General features: G+C 36.2%; 1 protein-coding gene across 4 annotated transcripts in view; it reads right to left on the bottom strand.

Moving 5' to 3' along the window:
- Positions 1–1,795: 1,795 nt before the first annotated feature.
- Positions 1,796–12,946, bottom strand: part of mctp2b (multiple C2 domains, transmembrane 2b) — a 35,732-nt gene continuing 24,581 nt past the window's right edge. For all 4 annotated transcript variants that reach the window (XM_052149736.1, XM_052149742.1, XM_052149747.1 and 1 more), the window contains 14 exons: positions 12,782–12,912; positions 12,513–12,699; positions 11,942–12,035; positions 11,735–11,837; positions 11,517–11,619; positions 11,272–11,373; positions 8,976–9,050; positions 8,343–8,462; positions 7,652–7,765; positions 6,946–6,987; positions 6,701–6,810; positions 5,465–5,574; positions 5,186–5,283; positions 1,796–2,882 (listed from right to left, as the gene is read on the bottom strand). In XM_052149736.1, coding sequence (XP_052005696.1) covers positions 2,814–2,882; positions 5,186–5,283; positions 5,465–5,574; positions 6,701–6,810; positions 6,946–6,987; positions 7,652–7,765; positions 8,343–8,462; positions 8,976–9,050; positions 11,272–11,373; positions 11,517–11,619; positions 11,735–11,837; positions 11,942–12,035; positions 12,513–12,699; positions 12,782–12,912 — 1,458 coding nt within the window. In that variant the 3' untranslated portion in view covers positions 1,796–2,813. The remainder of the gene's footprint in view (positions 2,883–5,185; positions 5,284–5,464; positions 5,575–6,700; positions 6,811–6,945; positions 6,988–7,651; positions 7,766–8,342; positions 8,463–8,975; positions 9,051–11,271; positions 11,374–11,516; positions 11,620–11,734; positions 11,838–11,941; positions 12,036–12,512; positions 12,700–12,781; positions 12,913–12,946) is intronic.

Here is a 12,946-nt window from a genome sequence, read left to right as displayed (position 1 = left end):
TGAGCTACCATCTTGAGATGGATCATGTGGTGCATGGTCAGCATCTGGATTTGAGACAGATTCTGGTGGTCTTGACCTCTGTGGGACTGGTAATGGTTTAGGGCGGTCTAGGGTATTTGATACCAGAAGTGAAGATGGTAACTGATGAACTGCTGATTTTGCCAACTTAGCCATTGCTCTACCTCTGCTATTTTTTTCCCTCCTTTAGCAGCTGAACCATCGTAATCAGGTCTTTGAGGATTTTCATTAAATTAGCATTTTCTTTATGCAGGGCTTCCATATGCTGGTCCCATCTCTCTGTTATATACCACTGTTGTGGACTGTGATAATCACTATGATATACTGCTGCCTGTGTGGTATCCCTCCTGACATCCTCTTCAGCTGATGCAGTACAAGGGGATTTATGGGAATAGCTGGGTGGTGATAAGGGTCTAGGTAGGTTATAACCAGTCAAATCATAATCCTGCAAGTGTGCTGGAAGATAAGATTTCCTCTCGGGATGCACAACAGGAACTTCATCTGATGGCTACATCTCCATAACTACAGAAAACTCTGTTTCCGGCTCAAAGGATCGATGTAAAATTGGTTAAACTTCAACCAATAGGGGATGCTGATTGGGAACTAGTTCACTACAGATGTCAGATCAGAGACATGAAGAAACAGCTTGAAATTCCTTTGGCCCTTTATTTTCACCTCCACGGTATTTCACTAGGGTTTGTGCGTTTCGTTATTAGCCTTTTAACACCTGTAGCTGCCCACATCAAATTCAAGGCTTTGACTCTGACCTTCAGGACAGCCTGAGGAACAGCACCCTCTTCAAGTCACTCCTCCAGGTCTATGTCCTAACTCACTTTCTGTTGTCAATGAACGAGCAGTGCCTGGTAGTCCCGTCGCATAGAGGCACAAAGTCTATGTCACGATAATTCACTTTCTCTGTTTCTCTGTGGTGGAATGAGCTTCCAACCTCCACACGATCTACTGAAACCGTCACAACATTCAAGAACCATCTGAAAACACATCCGTTCCGAGAGCACTTAACCAATCGACACCAAATGAACTTAATATTTAACTAATATATATAATTCTTTCTTCATAGCTTCTATACTAGGCCTCTCAAACCACTTTGAGAACTTGGCAGCACGATACTGCAGATATTAACTTTTGAACGACAAATTGATATGTTCCTCATCTGTAAGTCGCTTTGGATAAAAGCGTCTGCTTAATGACTAAATGTAAATGAGAGATCCTTAGTTTAAGACAGCATTTTAATTATGAGCTGTAGCCCCATCATCATCAGAAATTAGTCAATGTTTTATTTAGAAACATGTGGCTGAATAGTTTAGAAATGTATTTAGCACCCACAGTCTCATTCAAATCATGCATTCACTAAAATAAAATAATTAATAAAAAGTACTCTGGTACTACCATTTGTTTGAAGTATCTTACAGTACCATGATTTTACCATCTGGTACCATCACTAAATGATGGTACTGCTACAGTACTTTTTGTAAGGGCATTTTAACAGAGGACTACTCCGATGTGAAGAATACAAAAATGATTTTGCTGTTTCCCAAAGCTGAACTCTCAATGGTAGACTGAATAACTGCAGAATGGGGTCCCATAGAAGGAAAACACTGCCACTATGTGGCTGAATATTCTCAAAGCACCTAATATGCTACTTTGGAATGTTGGAATCATTGATTCCACATTCTGTATTGCATACATTCCATTGAAATCCTAAGACATATATACGTAGCACTGATTGTGCTTTATCTGTTAGAAGATCTTATGTGAAATAAACACCAAAGCATCTCTGTCAACAAATAGAAAAGATGTTTACTGCAAAATTATCATGATTGCATGTTTGCATTGTGCAGATTGAACACAATATCAACAAGAAACTTCTCAGTCTCTACTTACAGTACAATATCCATCTAATAAAGAGATTTGGAACACTGGAAAATACTAATTAAAAAAGTACAATGTGCATTTTCTCTTTTCTACAATTACCACCCTTGAGTTATAAAACTATGTATCTATAACCTTGTATTGCACAAAAAAGATCAACTGTAAAAGGAGTGTAGTTGGAAATAAGTATAATTAACCAAATGTTTGTCAAAGGCACTTTTCACCAACTGATGACAAAATAAAAAGGAGTGTGAAAACTAAACCACATATAAATATCGTATGTTACACTATGAGTGCAATTTTGTATTCATATGCATTCAACAAAAATAAGTGGCTCCCATTAAATGAGACTGTACAAACTGGTATTATCCTTGAAAAAACAATTTTACAAGTAAAAATAATAAAACATTGAGAAAAAATAAAAGGAATGCATAAAGAGATATCTAAAATAGTAAAGCACTACTGTATTGCACTCTTACATGTGACATTCAGGCACTGCCAATATATACAGTAGATGAATGTTTAAGGCCCAGTGTATGACAACTCTATTCCAAGATGGCTTTAACAATTCCATTTATCTTAGTCACATTTCTTCATCCCTGAATGCAAAAGGCTGACCAGAGATACCTCTGTATAGAGTGTTTATAATATGTAATTATGTCAGGTGCACCTTCCTCAAGCAAGGCCCAGTGGTAATGCCAGAACCATCTCATGATATCTGAACCACCAGCAGGGATGAAATCTATTCACTCAAACAGAATATAATTTGCACTAAAATAAGCAGATCAGCTGCAATCCAATTTTTATAAAGTTCTGAACAATCCCGACGTGTTCCTCGAATGCAACTCCAAAGGTTTTTTTTACACAGAATGTTCTCAGGAGACCAGCCGTTCTCATTCTAATGTCTAGGGAGATGCCCTTCTTCTCCTGGAAGGATTGTGTACACTACAGCTGCTCAGCTCTGTGAACTGTGCCTGAATGAAGAAGATTCAATGATAATATGTAATATAAATTACTAAAATTACAAAGGCAAAGCCTTGATTTCATGATGTGAGAATTGTTTTAAAAGCTGCATTATGTAATTATGTATTGTATGTTTCATCATTTGTCTACCTAAACATACCAACTGACATGACAGCATTTGAGGTCAGTTCAAATGAAGTTTGCATTAAATCATTGAAAGAATTTAAAGCCATGACTAGTCATGTGATCACAACATGGTTGTCACCTTGAGGGGGTGACCCACCTTATTGTAGAAAAACAAAAACAGTTTTTTTTAGGCCACTGGAGTCTCCATCTAATGTTCAACTGAGTGTAAATCTTTTAAAACATATTTGTCAAAAGTGTTACACAGTCAAAAAACTAAATTAAAATAAATTGTAAAAAAAATTGGAACCCTTTGGAATTACCTGCATTTATGTATACATTTGTCAAAATCTGGTTTGATCTTCATCTAATTTAAAATAATGAACAAACACAATCTGTTTAAACTAATAACACAAGTCATTGTATTGTCTTGTACATACTGAATACATCATTCAAACATTCACAGTATAGGTTAGTAAAAGTATGTGAACCCCTGAGCTAATTAAGTCAACAAAAGCTAATTAGAGTCAGGAGTTGGCAAACCTAGCATCCAATTAAATGAAACCAGATTGGAGGTGTGGGTTAGGGCTACTTTGACATAAAAAATTATAATTATATAGTTTTTTTTTATAGATTGATATTCACAAGAATCAACTGCTGACATGGACCATGCCACGAAAAAAAAAGATCTAAGAAGACATATGATCAAGAATTGTTGCTTTGCATGAAGCTGGGATGGGTTACAAAGTTATGTTGAAGAGTTTAAATATTCATCCGTTCACAGTTTGACAAATTGTCTATAAATGAAGACGATTTAGTACTGTGGCTACTCTCCCTAGAAGTTGACTCGAAGGGCACACCGCAGAATGCTCAATAAGGTAAAAAAAAAAGAACCCTAGAGTGACAGCTAAAGACTGAAAGAATCATTGGGACTGGTTAACATCTCTGTTCATGAGTCTACTATAAGGAAAACTCTGAAGAGGCATGGTGTCCATGACAAGACACCACGAAGGAAGCCGCTGCTTTCCAACAAAAAAACATTGCTGCACGCCTCATGTTTGCAAAAGACCACCTGGACACTCCACAAAACTACTGGGAAAGTGTTTTGTGGCCTGATAAAACTAAGTTTGAAATGTTTGAGAAAACATGCAGCAATATGTATGACGAAAAAGGGCACCGCATACCAACATGAAAACATCATCCCAATGGTGAAGTACGGTGGAGGGAGCATCATGATTTGGGGCTGATTCGGGGCCACTACAGAATGGCTTTAAAAAAAGAAAATCCACCTTTTGGAGTTGCCCAGTCAGGGCCCAGACTTTAACCCAAAAGAGATGCTGTGGAATGACCTCAAGAGAGCCGCTCACACCAGAGAGCAGTTCTGTAAGAAAGAATGGTGCAAAATTCCTTCCGAATATCTACCAGAAATGCTTGATTGAGATTATTGCTGTCAAAGCAGGATCGACCAGTTATTAAATCCAAGGGTTCACTTATATTATCCTCAGCACTGTGAATGTTTAAAAGGATGTGTTCAATAAAGACATGAAAGATTATAATTTGTGTTTTGTTAGCTTAAGCACAATGTGTTTGTCTATATACTTGTGACTTTAATGAAGGTGAGATCACATTTTATGGCCAATTAATGCAGAAAGCAGCTAATTCCAAAGGGTTCACATACTTTTTCTTGCCACTGTATAGAAACATCCTTAAGACAAGATTCAGTAAATTTACTAGAGAAGCAAAATGACAAGATATTATAAAACCTGTATTCAGAAGTCTAACATCATTTAGTGAGAACAATCAATTTGACAAAATCTAATTGAAATTGAAAACTTTGTTGTTGTATTTTTACCCCATTGACAAATCGTTTTTTCTTGTTTTAAACATAAAACTCACTATATTTTGTTGAAATATTTCTCTGAAAATCAAGTCTTAATATCTTATGGTAAATGTAAATTGTTTTAGGGATGTTTAGATATTTTACCCGATAAGATCAATTATTTTGATAGAAAAATGTATTTTTTAAGTGGACATCACATAGCCCTCCTTTCTATTATACCACTATGCTCAATTCACAGTAAAGAAAATAGCCCAATGGTCACATCCATACAGAAAACATTACATGATGAGATTTTAGAATCACCCCTGAATTTCGTCCATAAAAACTTTTAGTAAATTATGTAGTTGTTACCATTTGAACATCTGAAGGCACTCTGGAGAGGAAGTCCATAACCTCACTGTTATCAATGGCGTATGGATTCCGTAGTTTCTTTGTGAATTTATGTATACCTAAAAAACAAACATAAAAAAAGACCAAGCACGGATCAATCTCAAACCAATAACACCTTCACTGCACTTGTGTACTACAACATTAAAACCGATGTAAAGTTTCTTCAACTGTGTAATGTTTAACTCATAATTTCAGGAAACAAATACATTTGAAAAGGTAACACAGTTGTTGTGATCTTACCCCATAGTAAAATAATGTAGCGTATTGGAATGAAGTACGTAATGACTGTGGCCATGATGAGAACCAGGAAGGCCAGATTTGTCAGGAAAGGCACTGACCAGTTAAATGTACTGGAGGGTAAAGACAGAGATATTACAGCTTCAACTTTAAAATGAGTTTAAAATGAGCACCCTTGAATGATAGTCTATTTGAGGACATCACCTTGCCAAGAGAGTTCATTCAGTCAAAACACAGGCAAAAAATCTAAGTCTAAATATTCTGACGCTAGCTTTTGGACCAATGGTAATGTGCTAATTTCACGGATAGATGGCACTTCAAAATGACAATACATCCTTTCATTCTTGTCAGTGTCTGAACTCTATCTACTGACTCATGGATTAAAAGGTTCTACTCATGCATGAACCTGGGTTAAATGCTTGCAACAATTATGCAATTTTTACTCAATCTAAAGTTGTTCCAAACCCATATGAGTTTATTCTGTGGAATGTATGTGAAGAGTATGTGGACACCCCATCTAATGAACCGATTTGGCTATTCCAGTAAATTCTGTAAGGACAAATATAAATGTTAAATTAGAAGAGGGTGTCCACATACATTTTGTCATAGTGTAAATCAAGGACCAATGAGGTTTAATCTTATCAATTTCACCACCATATTGGATTCAGCACTGTTTACATAGTTTAGCAATTATTTGATTTGAAGTGAGAGTGAAAAACAACTTAAAGAAGCACTCTTTATTTTTTTTATATGTCGTCTTGGGTTTACACTGACACCTAGGAGCATAGATGAAGCATAATTCAAACCCATTAGTTTTCAGTTACTAATGCCATTCACTACTGACAGTTAGTCATAATTAATTTAAATGCAGTAACTATTGTGTAATAACACCTACCACACAGCGCGGCTATTTGTACCCCATTAGTCTTATTTGAAACAGAAATTTACGACAAACTGCATTGTGAAAGACGCTTCAGTGGCATAGGGCGTAACACTGTGAGATTGTGCCTTTTATGACACTTTTGGGTGCTTAATTAAGCTCCAAAATGAGTCACAGTCTAATGACATTGTATTGAATTCAGCCAACAGGACTATTTAATTATAAATAAATTTGGTTTGGAATGATACAAGGGTGCATAATTGATGACAGAATTTTCATTTATAAGGGGGCACTATTCCTTTAAAGATGACTGTGTATGTAGCTTACAGTAATGGGAGAGGTGAAAATAATAAGCATACTTCTTTATTCTTTCACCGAAGCATGCAATCTGTTCCAGAAGGTTCTGAACCGCAATGACAATATCCTGAACCATGTGGATTTTCTCCATCAGACCTTTCCTTTCAGATTCCTACAACAAGAGATGGTTTAAATCAGAAGGAAAGACCTTGCATATAGAATGTCATACTCATTTTCAGAGATGAAAGAAACTGGTGAGATTTGAAAATAGTACAGGCATGGGATGATTAAGAAAAGAGTATTACACCTTTTCATCCTCATCTTCATCTTCATATAGCTCCATGGTGTCCTGCCAAGGAAAGGTTTTATTTCAGGTTTTAATATCCTTAAATAAACATTATCCACCTTATCTTGTATTTAAAATACCTGTTAGAATTCTGAATACACCACATTCTAGATTATTACAATTTTCAAAAAATTGTAATAACTGTAAAGTCATCAAAACCTAGAATTAATACAAATTAAAGTATGATAATTCTGTTATGACCAAAACACGATGACAGCTCTGCAAACTCTGGTCATTCTCTCAACCAATATTATGAGGTGCCATCTAGTTTAATTTTAAACAGTATTGAAGGAGTTCTTGTGTATGTTGTACACCATTTGGCTTCTTGTCCATCACTCTCCGGTCCAACTCATCACCAACTCAAAAATCTAAATTTTTGTGAGGAATATCCCTTTAAGCATATGCATTTGAATAAAACAAAAGTAGATTTTAAGATCATAAGATACAAAGTCAACGGTCTCAACTTTTGGCTGCTAGTATTTATTAGAATAATGCAAACTATGGCCTGTTCATGCAGTCACGCTTACAGACTTCATCAAACCACTTAAACAATAACCAAATTCCCAACTGTAGCGGTCCACTCTTGTTTTATTCTATTTACTACTATGCAACAAGTTGCTTATCTAAGCTGCTATCAAAATGTGATTTTAACACTAAAGTCACCCACTAGATCTTTGCTGACTCTGTCAGAGGCGATTTGCAGATAATTCCATGCGATGAGCAGAACCATGTAGAGAGGCAGCATGTAGAACTCCCAGTACCACACTGTAATTACAAAGACCTACAGGAAAACACATGGACTTGGGTTTATAAACACTATGAATTTTGGTCTAATGCAGGCTGACAGATCATAGTTAAATAGTCATATAGTATTCTGGTGTATTTGTTGATGAAACAGGATATAAAAGAGAAAATTGGGAATTCATAGGATCATGAAAAGTGGCCATCATATACAGTAACAGAATGGAGCCAGGTGATTGGATGAGAGGGGTTGAAAAAGGAATGTAGATTCATGACATAAGCCAAAAAGGGAAGTTGTTTTAGAGGCAGTGCATGTTATTACATTTTGATAAAAGATTATGAAGACAATTATTTACAATTGTAATAAACATGCAGTTGTGCAGAATAAGACAAAGAATATGCATTAAAAAAGTAAACGGGGCAATTTTTTATTTTGTGTTTCAAGAGTCCAGAAATGAAAATTTTAGGTAAGTTGACACTTATAATGTTTCTATAAAATATCTTTGTTATATGGGGGATGAAACTTCTATGGAACAACTGAATGTAATGAACTTGGCACACATTTGATATTTTTCAAAGTCATATAGTAGTAGTAGTGGCAGCAAGATAACGCTTACCAGAAATGCTATGATACTCCTCTGCACACTTTCCCACTGGAAACAGCTTTTGATAAACTGGTTAACGTGGCACACAGCACGATAAAGGTTCCTCACACGAAGAACGTTCCTGGCAAGAACCTGTTGGTATCACGCTTAGTTAGCAGCAATTACCAGTAAACAACAGCTATTTATTTATGCATTCATTGAAAGTTTTCAGTGCTTAGATTTTATTAAAGATACAGTCAATTGCAGTAGTCATACTATACCATAGGTAAGTGAGTCTTATGGATTACTTTTATGCTGCCTTTATGTGATTTTTGGAGCTTCAAAAGATCTGGCCACCATTTACTTGAATTGTGAGGACCTACAGAGCTAAGATATTCTTCTAAAAACTTCATATGTGTTCAGCAGAAAAAAAAAGGAAGTCATACACATCTGGGATGGCATAAGGGTGAGTAAATTATGAGAAATCTTTTATTTTTGTGTCAACTATCACTTTAATATTCAGATATGTGGCTAGATGGTGCCATTGACCAATCAGAATAGAGTATTCCAGAGAGCCGTGTAATAATATACTATACCACACTATAGCATACTATACTATACTAACACAATCATGGTCTTAAGCTATAACACAACTGAATGTTGTACCTTCTTAGAAAATTTGGCATTGTCCTCAAGAAACTTCTGTTCTCTAGGCGTGAAGGTCCTGATACTTGCTTTGACCTAAAGAGGACATTGTTAATAGAAACCCACAAAACATTTAAGTGTGGATTTGCGACATAAACAACGTATCAAATATTTTACAGATACAAATATTTGATAGGTTTAGATTTTTTTTAGATAGTACATACAATGATGAGCCAAAAACATTATGACCACCTGTTGTAACATGCTGTTGGCCCTCCGTGTTCTGCAAAAACAGCGCGTGTCCTCGCTGCAGACTGTCGTGGATGACGTAGTGGTTTTGGTTTTATGCATCATATTGAGTACATTAATACTTACAGGTGCATCTCAGAAAATTTTAATAATGTGGACAAGTTCATTTTATTCTGTAGTTTCATTCAAAGTGGAATGAAAACTGAAATATTTTGAGCCTTTTATTTTATTTATTTTTTTATCTGATTACGGCTTACAGCTCATGGAAATCAAAGATCCAGTATCTCAAAATATTAAAATAAAGAATTTATAATACAAAAATGTCGACCTTCTGAAAAGTATGATAATTTATACACTAAATACTTGGTCGGGGCTCATTTTGTACGAATTACTGCATCAATGCGCCGTGGCATGGAGGCAATCAGCCTGTGGCACTGCTGAGATGTTATGGAAGCTCAGGTTGCTTTGATAGCGGCCTTCAGCTCGTCTGTATTGTTGGGTCTGGTGTCTCTCATTTTCCTCTTCACAATACCCCATAGATTCTCTTCCTTCAGAAGGTCAACATTTCTGTTTTATAAATTCTTTAATATTTTGAGATACTGGAATTTTGATTTCCATGAGCTTTAAGCCGTAATCATCAAGATTACAACAAAAAAAGGCTTGAAATATTTCACTTTCTGTGTAATGAATCTAGAATATATGAAATGTATCCACAATATTCTAATTTTTTGAGATGCACCTGTAGTATTTAAGACATTTGTTTAATAAAGCTTAGCTTTTAAAAATGGTCATAACCATGGATTTCCTAAATAACCTTGTTTTCCTCTTCACCCACAGAACAAATATATAAATTAAGCAATATACTCCTCACTATAATGTGCTCCTCATATTAACATCTCCTCCACTGTACATAAATGCCATGGGGTGAATTATTTGCATTTGTATATTAACATGTAGTGGTCAAACATACTTGGAAGTATGCAACAGTGAAATTAAAGTGAATCTGGAGCACTTTAAAAATGACAAACTCAGCGCACAGAACCGAATGGAGCACATCTGTTACTCTGAGCATGAGATGGAGTTGTTGAGCACAGAACAGCTTTGAATACACTATAATAATACTTATACACAATACAGACAGGACAGAGCAGTGTACATTAACTTTGATCCGAACAGATTGATTTATCTATTAATTTAATTCAATCGTCATAGCCCTTTGTGGTTAAATAAATCGCACAATGTCATACAGTGATTTTAATTGAATTAATTGTGCAGCCCTAATTTATAAGTGTGTGTGTGTCATATGAATATATACTGTATTAATGAGGATTAAGTACACTACAGTAATAAAACAAAATATTAAAATGTGAATACTCATGCGCATTAAAACATCCACTACGTCACTAAAATCCAATACACACAGGATTAGATCCAATACCTCATCGCGCTACAGTCTGCAGCGAGGAGTACTTGAAAACAGCACCGACCTGCAGAGGCATGGACTCTACAAGACCCCTGAAGGTGTCCTTGTGTATCTGACACCAAGACATTTGCAGAAGATCCTTCAAATCCTGTAAATTGCGAGGTGGAGCTGCCATAGATCGAACTTGTTGATCTAGCACATCCCAAAGATGCTCAATCGTATCTGTGGAATTTGGAGGCCAGTGCAACTCTTCATCATCATATTCCTCAAACCACTCCCAAACAATGTGTGCAGTGGGGCAGGGCGCATTAACCCGCTGAAAGAGGCCACGGCGATCAGGGAATACCATTGGCATGAAGGTGTGCACCTGGTCAGCAACGATGTTTAGGTATGTGGCACAAGCCTTGCCTTTCAGAGATGCTCTGACACAGTGGTCTGGCCATAACAATTTGATTAAGAGAACTGTATCTAATCTATCCAGACCTTTAAAAGTGGCCTTGTAAGGAGATGATCAAACATTATTCTCTTCCCCTGTGAGTGGTCATAATGTTTTGGCTTATTGGTGTATATAGAAAAGACAATTCATCAAGTTATGCTTGATTGGACAAAGTTTTAAGAGTCTGTACTGATCTATATAAGACTTACAGAATTGAAGATAACTTCAAGCTCCAGTAATATGGTTCCTTTAGATAGTCCTCCCAAATTCTCTTTCCTCAGAGGACAAGCAACCTGCTGCCCATTATGTATCTGACGCAGAGAGAAATATATAACAAATAGAAAATACTATGTACATGCCAATTGTACTATGTACAATGTCAATTAAAACATTCTCACATTATTGCTCTCCATTATAAGACTAAAGCAGTGCAATGTAAATGTTCTATACTTACAGAGAGTAAAGGAATGGCCACCTTCCCCAAGAAGTCTGGAGGTTTGTCTCCATCCTCATCAAACACAGTCACTTCCAGAACTTCATGAATGTCCTTTACTGGTCTGTTAATAACAAGACACAGAATAGAAGTCAGCACTATTAATCTTAATATACGGTAAATGTTGATTACGTTGATATTAATGGTAAAAATGTGGTGGTTGTTATGGTGTTACTGACAACGTAAATACTTTATTCCACTCAGGGTTGAGGGTTTTGTATACTGTGTGGGTCTGCAGCCTGTTGTTTCCCAATTCCAAGATGCAAAATGGATCGCTCTTTCCTAATAACACAAAGAAAACCAAGTGAATATGAATGATGACAGACACTCATGGCTGCAATTATTGAAGGGTCTACAGTCTATGTGTAAATAACAAATAAAATCACCATTCAGATCAGCAGCCATGAGGTCAGTGGCCTTGATCACTTTAACCTGAAGAAGACCAACATCTCTCATGTCTTTCAAGGAGTTCTTGAAACCCTGCCAAGATAAAAAGAATATAATTTAAGGAACTATGATATTTAGAAGCACACTTCGTAATGGTATACTACCATACTTGGAATGGTATACTGCTCAAACTAGAAATAAAATTACTGTTCATAGTATACACATTTTCTGCATTCAGAATACCTGACTGACCTACTATGTTTACCAAAATGTGCAGTATACAAACGAAGCACACTACATGGGAACTGTATAACACAATGTATGAATGACGAATATAACAGAAGAGCAATATTGCAATCTAAACATTTACTTTGTAAATTTAATACATTTGCCTAAAGTCAGGAAATAAGAATAAAATAAAAATATATTTAATAATGAAACTATTCTATGTATGTTATAAATGTTCTATAGCATAGTACTGTATATAGCAGTAAAATAGTAGAAGTATGTTAGCATTCCATTCCCTGTTATTGTTTATAGGCAATGGAAGTGAGAGGGGTGTAAACATACGTATTTAACCAACATGTTGTCTCTCTCGTGAGGCTCTTCCAGTGGCGGCACAACGAGATCTGTGATAGAAACTCCATTGCAAGGAGTTGGAGTAACGAGGAACACCACTTTGCCTCGGCTCAGGTCCAGCTCAGGCGTAAACAGAGTGGCCTTGTTCAATGGCAACCCTGACAAGTCCACCTCACACCTGTAACCAGCAAGATATTTGAACAAAGAAACACTTGTTTTGAGTTGACCTTTGGAGTCATTAACAAAACTTTCAAACTCACTGTCCATAACAGTCCTCATATCTTCGTCCCTCTTTCCCCACGACTTCAATCTCCAGAAGACTTGATCCATCAGGGAACTGGTTGAAGTCAAACTTTTCTCTCCACTGTGTGTTGACCTTCTTAACCTGGCTCTGTTAAGATGAAGGCAGAGTTTCAGCCTTAATG

This window comes from Xyrauchen texanus, chromosome 2 (genome assembly GCF_025860055.1).
Source record: "Xyrauchen texanus isolate HMW12.3.18 chromosome 2, RBS_HiC_50CHRs, whole genome shotgun sequence".
Classification (NCBI taxonomy): Eukaryota; Metazoa; Chordata; class Actinopteri; order Cypriniformes; family Catostomidae; genus Xyrauchen; species Xyrauchen texanus.
The sequence above is the reverse complement of the archived record's forward strand: the minus strand, read 5'-3'. Positions and strand labels throughout refer to the sequence as shown.